The 9,811-nt window shown below is 36.9% G+C and overlaps 1 protein-coding gene across 1 annotated transcript in view; it reads left to right on the top strand.

Moving 5' to 3' along the window:
• The first annotated feature begins 1,468 nt into the window (after positions 1-1,468).
• The window catches only part of LOC142344718 (solute carrier family 22 member 7-like), a 36,214-nt gene continuing 27,871 nt past the window's right edge, over positions 1,469-9,811 (top strand). Inside the window, exon 1 of the mRNA XM_075396592.1 lies at positions 1,469-1,967. Within this exon, the coding sequence (XP_075252707.1) occupies positions 1,862-1,967 (106 nt within the window). The 5' untranslated portion in view covers positions 1,469-1,861. The remainder of the gene's footprint in view (positions 1,968-9,811) is intronic.

Here is a 9,811-nt window from a genome sequence, read left to right as displayed (position 1 = left end):
GGGTCTTGATTAGTTAGAGGATAATTCGGTGAACCACTTGGCAATTCCCACTCAGCCTTGTTGGGTGCGGCCTCTAATTTCTTCTGGCTTCCCAAAACTCTTCTATCCCGTAACTTCTATCAGAAATATGCCGGCCATGTTTTTAATGTTTGAAGTGATTACAACTCGGTTCGCTGAATAAGAGAACATAAATTTCATTTGCCCTCGGACGTTCTATCCACCACTCGGCACACGAACCCTAGCTCAAAGGCCCTAAGTCCCACGGATTTATGCTCCAACATGTATTTAGAACAGGAAGTGTTTTGCAGTAGAGGTCAATGGTGCACGTTTTATTGAATGAAATTAAGTAACAAGAGTTTTTATAACTTTCTGATCGCACATGTTCTTTTGAATTAATTGGGAGTGTTTTAAGAGTATGCTCTATTTTATAGTTTTGCAATTTTGCAACTTCAAAAGAGCAGTGGAGTGGAAAAATAACACGAACAGATTAAGTTTTAAAAGTTGGAAAAATAACTTTAGCAACCCGTGAGCGTTTCAAATGATACCAGATTGGAATGTTCCCTTTTGTTCTGTAGCTCACAATGTAACAATTGTATCTATATTTTCTGTTTTCATAGCATATGATTGAACGCATATTTGTTGCTGGAGAAGAAAAAATTGGTTTGCAATTGGTCCGTTGACTTCGTTTGGATGTGCTAATTAGCAGACTTTTCAATTAAGCGAAACCTAAATCACATGATAGAGCCTTCAATAATAATCCATCTTGAAAACCTGACAATTCGATGTTATGGACAATTCTTCGCATACCCTTTCAAATCGAGCAATCGCGCTATTGGGGGTCAATTGCTAAGTTAAGACCCGGCGTCGTTCTTTCGACATTGTGAAAGTTCGTCTTAGGGAGTGAGTTGTAATATTGCAACTACTCATTTGTGAAATAAAACCGCGCACATCTTTTCAATGTAATAACATTGAGCTGAACAAGTGATGAAAATTGAATAAACATTTCGATCGCGTGTACAAATAAAGCGACCTTTCATTACGCACTCTGACCGAATGTGCGAACAGCCGAATCAGGACATTTTTTCATTACTATAAAATCACATTGTTAGTATATTTTCCAGACATTTTTGCAAAATATGTTGCAAGTTTCTAAATGTTGCAAAATATTCCCGAGTATGGTGTATTAATGGATGGCGTTAGGGAGTGTCTAATAGTTTAACTCGGCTATTAGATTTTTGTATGAATGGACCTTCTTCGATATTGAGTAATTTCTTGTTTTTTTTTGGTCAGGATAGAGCTTATTGTGTTAAAGTGGGGTGTGAGAAAATCCAGTTTCTCAACGAAAGCACTAATTGTATTCGGCTAAATGCACAGTTGGCAAAATGTCTAGTTAGTACAAATGAACGTTATAGTGAACGAGAAATGGAGGCTATTGAAAAATCCGTTCGTTGTCTCTATTAGAACAAAATAGTCGCAGAACTTCAGAAATACTTGACACAATTCTTGCTGTTCTCTGTACGCTAACAAGAGCCAGAATTGAACGTTAACAACAATTGAATTGAATTTGTTATCCTTCTAAGAGTGGAAATACTTGTCAATTGGGAACAGTTATCAATTCCTTGCACAGCGAACTACAAAACGAAGGATTTAAACAAATTGTTGCTCGGTGTTTCTTTTTATGACAATTTTGGTTTAGTTAAATTTCGTTTTGTTTTGTTTTTATTAATTTAGCTATTGTGTTATAGATTTATAGTTGCAAAAAGCAGTAGCAGTTATTCGTTTAAAAGTTAAAGGCTTATTTTGTGCAAGTTTTGCACAGATTTGTGTCACGGAAAATCCGCTTCTCTGACTTTGCTGTGACATGCCAACTTTGGTGGCGGATTCGAGTGGATTTGGTGGAAATGGCGGAACTGTTGATGCAGTTCCGGTTGCGGTGGCCTTTTGTGAGGAAGGGAGCGATTCCTCAGGTTCTCTGCTGAATGAACACAAAATTCAGCTCTAAAGTTCAACTGAGAAATTTTTCTCGCAAAAAAACCGTACATAATCTAAGTTTAGAGACTAGAAATAGCAGTTGCGACAAACTAAGACAATTAAGCACCCTTAATTTTTGTTTTAAATTTTAATGACCTTTGTTGCAAGAGCGAACAATTTGTGCATAATCATATTCAGAAAATGTTCAGAATTTGTTAATTTAACAAAAAAGTGTTGTAGCCACACGCTGAAACTAATTAAAACAAGAAGGCTCGTGCGAGACTGTGCGTAGCACAGAATATTCCAAAATACGTCTCAATTTATGAAAATTTTTTTGTTCTGAGAGGAAAGCAGTTTTGACTATCAATTTTACAAAACTCAAATATTTTTGGATCAACCATGATTACATTTTTCTTTAGTATGAAAACTGGGAAAAAAAATCAGAACCCTCTTTTCGATATAAAGGATAGATAATAAATCAAATATTTCTATTTTTCCTTGGTTTATAAAGCAGCTCCCCGGAAAATTTATTTTGAACAAATTAATTTGCAACATAAAAGTGAAGCAATCAGTTTGCACGCCAGAAGTAGCCAACAGATGGGGCTAGGGGTATTAGCCGACATACCAATTAGCCGACAGAATAATAAATTTCATTGTATTTTACAATTCATACGCACCCAAATTTTCGGCAACATTTTGATACGTTATCCCAATAGTTCCGTAAAGAAATATGACCACTCAAATAAGAGTTTTTCAGACGCACAAGTTTTTCATTTAAATCTTTGTATCTTTTTTTGGGGCAATGGAGGTTCACCACGAGAAAACCTTCGAATTTCGATCTTCGATTTTTGCTATTGATCGCTCAATTTTTGCACAATATTCCAAAACATAGTTTTTGATGTCCCAGCGTCTTGATTCCACAATATGTTCCAATTTTCACATTTGTTTGTTGTCCGTAAATTTTTTGGCCTATCAAAGACATTTCACATTTTCATAGGATAGGGACCAAAAATCCAAAAATTTTTGACATAATCAAAAATTTTTCCCAATTGAGGATATGATTCCAGATTTAAATGTCGTTCTCCTTGTTCATATTTAGTAAAAGCTTCCTTTATTTCTTGTTCGGGCAGAAATGCAAGTGCGAACAACATTCTTGCAATTTTTTGCATAATTTCATTTTCTTGATATTGTCGAAATAAGCCAACCTCTTGTATTTTTTGAAAACTACACTGGGAATAATGAAAAAAGCAACCCCAATGTTCAGATATTTCAAAATTTTTTCGCACTGCTGCTGCAACACCGATTTCGTAGTCAGTAATGATTGCCTCTGGCATTAATCGAATTTGAAATTTTTCCTGGCATTTTTTACTGATTGTGCAACAAAAAATTTGTCATAAATTTCTTCAGTTTTTCCGCCCAGTAGCGCCCACACAACTGGTGTTTTCCAATCTCCAGTTACACCGAAAAGTGTAAAAATTTTTACGAAGGGTTTCGGTGCTGATTTGAAAGTTCCATCTCCGAGCATGTAATCTTATCGAACCAAATGTTCAAGACCTTGATCAGTTGAAAAAATTACCACTCCTTCCTCTTGATGCAAAAGAAATTGTTTTTTGTTTGCTGTCAATGCCCATGCACCAATAATTGACACTTCGGCAACGTTTTTAGGCGTAGTTGGTAAGGAAATAGACCGTGCTCTACTTAATTTTCTGTGAACATGTCCATAACTTGGTGCCAAATAATCTTCATCCACTGTTTGCACGTGTTCGTTGTAGGCAGCTTGTAATTTTTTGGTAGGATTTTCGTTTACTCTTTCAATATCTCCCCTGCGAATATTTTGGTCCTTAATTTCATCCGCTGGTGGATCGTGATTATGCTCGGAGGGCTTTGAATTTATTTTCGATAAAGAATTATTCACCGAACAACGCGAGAAGTTGTCGATTATTAGGTTTTGTCCTCCTCTTCTTTTCGAAGTTACAAACTTAAAATCCATCTGAGTTGAAGTCTTATTTCGAGGCAACTTTAATTAAACCGCCTTTTAATTGCTTAAATTTGATGCACAAGAAAATTTTCTCACGTACAAATTAATTCTAGTTCATTTTATAGTGACGCAATTTTCGACCAATCAGATTGAAGCAGCTCAATTTGTTGGCTACAATATATGTCGGCTAAATTGTATGTCGGCCAATTGACCGGCCACACCAACAGATATATGGCTGATTTTTTCTTTATGTCATTGACAAAATTCCCCACTGACGAAATATCTACCAAAATAGTTAATTAAACTCAACATCCAGATGCAAATTTTCGCAAAGAAGTAACCGAATATGATGCAATCATCGAACACTGGAGTGGTTAAATATGTCTCGTTTGTGATAACTCTGTTTATAGTTTTATTTTCAATCGAGTTGTCCTATATTGGGACATTTTTAATTTTAAGCTATTTGAATCAAGCAAAACAAAAATATCTATTCACTGCTTACGCGACAAATCGAAGAATTGAGATAGGACGGTTGAAATGCTGGCCAAGATAATTTTTCGATGTTTTCTCAAACGACTAAGTCCTCATATATAATTAATTAGGCTAATCAGAGTCGCATAGGACTATTGATAACTGATTGTCTTTATTTTGACCAGTATGTTGCATTAACTTTGACAAAAAATGGCTATCTCAAGAATTTTCAGTCGTTTTTTCTTGAAGGAAGTCAAGAATGACTTCCGATAATTTCCGATTTTTGATTTAAAAGTTACAGTTCGAGTTGAGAATGTCACAACCATTAAGCTGTGATTGCGGGAACATAATGCTATATAAACCGACTGATTTGTAACAAATCTTGCCGCCAATTGAAACATTGATTAATACTTCTCTCTCTCACATCAATACACAGCTTATCAGGTTACTGTGCCCAGCCAAACGGACAGCTGTAAACAGAAAATTTTTCTGCAAGGCGACCGAACAAAAACAGAGACAAAACAGCAAAGAGACAAGACACTGCCAAAGAGACAAGAAAGGGCCAAAGAGACGAAAAGCCAACAAGAGAGAGCAAAGGAGAGTTCGAAAAGAGCAGCTAGCAAGGATCAGCAGGGTGAAGTTCCAGTCTCTAGTTTTGAAGGAGTCTGTTTGAGTGCCGGCAAAGTGCCAAACCAAGATTGAAAACATTAATTCTAAATTTGTAAAAAGCTACTTTCCTAAAAGGTAGCTTATTTGTTGAGATGCGCTTGCATTTCCGGACACCGTTCGGACATTTCTTTTGAAAATCGCAACCTAATCGAATACCGTTCGATTTTTGAAAAAGCGCTGATTTGTTGAACAACTTCAGATTTTGATTTAAAAACATTGTAATAAACGTGTAGAGCAGCGCAAAACTTAAACACTCTACAAATATGGTTGAACTTAATTGAAAAGTGATCTAACTTTGGAGAATTAATCATGCTAATATGGGGCGATACATGTAGAGACTGCCCTTGAGTCTGTGAAGTTATTGCAACCTCGGTTCTGCTAAGGATAACACCCGACCTAGAGGATCCTTTCACAGTCGAACCTTGTAAGGACGTGGCCTGGCCGTTTCTCAGTGACCAGTAATGACATAGACAAGAGGGTAGTGTATGCATGTAGGACCATTTGTTTGCCAACCTTTTAATCCTAGTTCTCCTAAAAGTTGGTTTTTGTATGAAAGTAAACGAGTGAAAAGGTTTTGAATTGATAAATTGATTAGAGAGACTAATTTTTGCTTTGAATTGATAGACTGGTTAGACAAGAGATGAGTGATAAGAACGAACGTGTCCGATTCAGCGGGAAAGAAGAAGACTTTTTGTACTTTTCGGAGCAATTTGAAGCTCGCATTTTTGTCCATAAGTTGTACAAGGTACTTGATGGTAGTAGCACTTCTGAAGATTATGTCCCTTCTACACGCCCAAACGCTTCACGAGCCGAAAAAGACGCAGCTGTAGATAAAGGGAGAGAAATTTTTTAAGAAAAACAAATGAAAATATGGTATGAGCTTGTTTCGGCGCTAAACAAGCGGTCAGTTCTTTATCTTAGGCCATATAAAGGAGATGGGGCTCAAGCATGGGATGTGTTAACTAAGAGATTCCGTAGCTTTGAGAGACCTAGATTACAAAAGTTAGTCAGCAAACTCACTAGCCTTGTTAAAAGAGACGACGAAAGTCTAATCGAGTATATAACAAGAGCAGAGGAACTACAATATAACCTTAACCAAGTCAACGAGGGTTTGAGTGAAAAAATGTTCACATCAATTCTACTAAAAGGTCTGCCAAACGAATTTGATAATTTTGTCACACTTTCCAAGTACGGTAGTGAGGATATTTCACTTGATGAGTTGAAGCGAGATCTGATCAACTTCGACACTGAGCGAAGAATAGAGGTTGATAGGAAAAACGCAAGTGAAAGTGTCTTCCTAACAAAGCAGAAGAGGTGCCATAACTGTAATACGTTAGGTCATATTCCAAAATTCTGTCGCTCAAATAATAACCGGAAGACTCATAACCCACATCCTATTTCCAGCAAAGTAATTCAATGCTACAACTGCAATAAGTTTGGACACATAGCTACAGTTTGTAGGAATAAAAAGTTTGAGAGTCATGCCAGGCGAAGCGTTAGAAATGAGAAACAGAATTTAGCAAAAGATGAAGAATACTTCAGTTTCTTTTTATGCCCAGTTGATGATGAGGGAGTAGGACTAGTGCTAAATTCGGGGGCAACAAATCACGTGATAAACAACAGGGAAATGTTTATCGATATCGATGATAGTTTCTCGGGCAAAGTACAGAACGCAAACAAAACAGAGTCTGAGATTTGTGGCCGGGGTACAAATGCATTTTTAGTTAAGGATAGTAATCAGGTTAACAGAAAAATTATCTTGGAGAACGCCTTGTTTATACCTGAAAATTCACACAGTCTAGTGTCAATTAGTAAACTTAGAGAAGCAGGAGCTGAAGTTTTGATAGGACCGGAACTAAGCATCATTTACAAAAGCGGAGTTGAGTACCCATTCAGGCAGGAGAAAAATTTGTTCATTTGAGACTTTAGTAAGATTGATAAAAATTGCAAGGAAAACTGCCTACTGTCCAGTAGCTTAAAAATGTGGCACAAAAGATTGGGTCATAACAATTTTACGGATCTCAGCAAACTAGTTGAACACGTTGAAGGAATGCGTATCAGTGACAGTTCGGTAGATGTATGTGAGATTTGTGAGTTGAATAAGGCTAAGAAACAACCAATAGCAAAAGATTGCACAACAAGAGCACAAGCAGTGTTGGACATCGTGCACACAGACATCTTAGGGCCTGTTACCCCCGAGGCTGTAGATGGCCACAAGTACGCAATCGGATTTGTTGATAGCTTCAGTAGATATTGTAGGGTTTACTTTATGAAGTCAAGGGACCAGACTTTAGAGAAATTTCAACAGTTTTGTGCAGATGTAGGCCAGCCTTTAACTTTAGTATCAGACGGTGCAAAAGAGTACATATCTAACGACTTTAAAAAGTTTGCCCGGCTAAAAGGAATCAGGCTTGAGAATTCTGCGGCATACACGCCACAAGAAAATGGTAAAATTGAAAAACTTTGAGACGTCACTGTAGGAACTGCTAGATGTTAAGGAGATCAGACTTCTTTAGAGAAAAAGTATTGGACTTATTCGCTCAACTTGGCGTTCTATTTGAAAAATTTTTGCTATCATTCGGCAATAAAGAAAACCCCCCATGAAGCCATGTATGGTGAGAAACCAAATCTTAGTTTCATGAAAGTGTTTGGTTGTATTGCTTATCCTTTCATAGAGAAACAGTTCAGAAACAAAATAGACAGAAAAGCGAAGAAGGGAATTTTCTTAGGTCATGCACTCGATAGTAGATCTTTTCTGATGGGAATAGAAAACGATCGCGGTGAACTTAAGGTTCAAAAAACAAGGAATGCAAGGTTCGACGAGAACAACTATTACTTCGGAGTGAATGAACAGGCAAATTTAGAACATGAGGTAAACAAAGAGATGAGTGAAATAGTTTTTTTAAGTGAAATAGTTGATCAAAATTTGTTACCTAAAAACGCAAAAGAGGCGCTCAAGAATGAAAACTGGAAGAAAGCAATTTAGGACGAATATAACTCACTGAGCGAGAATAAAGTTTGAGATCTAGTTGAGGATAATTGAGCAAAAGTTGTGGGTAGTAGATGGCATTTTGGAGTTAAATATGGTCCTACGGGGGAGATATGTAGATTCAAAGCAAGGTTCGTGGCCAAAGGTTACAGTCAAGTCTTAGGGAAGGATTTTCATGAGACATACTCACCAACGACTAGGTTGTCAACAATTCGTTAAATTGTGAGCTTGTCTGTTCAAAAAGGGTAGGAATTAAGACAAATGGATATAAAAACGGCATATATTAACGCACCTATAGCTGAAGAAATTTACATGAAACAACCAGAAGGTTTCGAACAATTAGACAACAAAGGAAAACCTTTTGTTTGTTTAATGAATAAAAGTCTTAACGGTCTTAAGCAGTCAGGAAGGAATTGGTATCTTACATTTAGGAACTTTTTTGGTAGTTTAAGGTTTTGAATCTTCGGTTCATGATAATTGTTTGGTCATAAATAAAAGTGAAAGACAACTTCAAGGCGCGGTTTGTTTGTGGGTAGACGATATAATAAGCTGTGAATTTCAGGAAAACTTCTCGTCTTGGTTCGAGAGTGAGCTGTCTAAGGATTTCAAAATAATTGATTGTAGGGATCTTTGTTGGTTTCTTGGAATGAAAATTGTGAAAAAGGAAAGTTCCATTGAAATCAACCAAGAACAGTATATTGAAAAGCTGTTAGAGAGATTTGGACTAGAAAGTTGCAAATCAGTAGAGACACGACTTGCAGAAATAAAACTAACAAGAGAAGACTGCCCTCAGGAGGGGAGTGAAGAACAAGAGCGCATGAAAAATTTTGATTATAGAAATTTAGTGGGTTGCTTGAATTATTTAGCTTGCTCAAGTAGACCAGACATTGCTTTTGCAGCAAATTTCTTAAGTTCTTTTGTTTAGAATCCAGGCGAAAAGCACTGGAAAGCCGGAAAAAGTGTTTTGAGATACCTCAAAGGTTCTAAGTCAAAGAGTTTAGTTTTTAGGAGGGGAGATAAGTTAACCTTAGTGTTTCTCCGATGCCGATTGGGCAGAAATTTAGACCATAGGAAAAGCACTTCAGGATAGTGTTTCAAACTTAGTAGTAGCTCAGCGGTTGTCAGGTGGTCAACAAAGGTTCAAAGATGTGTTGCTACATCAACGGCAGAAGCCGAAATGAATTCCTTAGTAGAGGCAACAAAAGAGGCCATTCACTTGAGAGATCTGCTGCAGGTCTTAAGCGTTGACAACCAGGCATGCCTAGCGCTCAGCAAGCAGTCCATTCACTATGGAAAAACAAAACACTTTGCACTTAAACTTCATTTCATAAGGGAGCTTGTAGAAAGGGGAGAGCTAGAATTGAAATACTTGCAAACTGACCTTATGATTGCAGATGTCCTCACCAAGGGGTTAGGAAAAAGAAAACACGCTTGGTTTTGCGCGGCTCTCTTAGGTGACACCCAACCCGAAAGGAGGGGTGAAGGAAGTCAAGAATGACTTCCGATAATTTCCGATTTTTGATTTAAAAGTTATAGTTCGAGTTGAGAATGTCACAACCATTAAGCTATGATTGCGGGAACATAATGCTATATAAACCAAATGATTTGTAACAAATCTTGCCGCCAATTGAAACATTGATTAATACTTCTCTCTCTCACATCAATACACAGCTTATCATTTTTATTTGAATTGAAAAAACGTAAAAATGTAAAAAAAAAATGTAAAAAAAAAC

Source organism: Convolutriloba macropyga, chromosome 8 (genome assembly GCF_964194025.1).
Source record: "Convolutriloba macropyga chromosome 8, txConMacr16.3, whole genome shotgun sequence".
Taxonomy (NCBI): Eukaryota; Metazoa; Xenacoelomorpha; order Acoela; family Convolutidae; genus Convolutriloba; species Convolutriloba macropyga.
The sequence above is the reverse complement of the archived record's forward strand: the minus strand, read 5'-3'. Positions and strand labels throughout refer to the sequence as shown.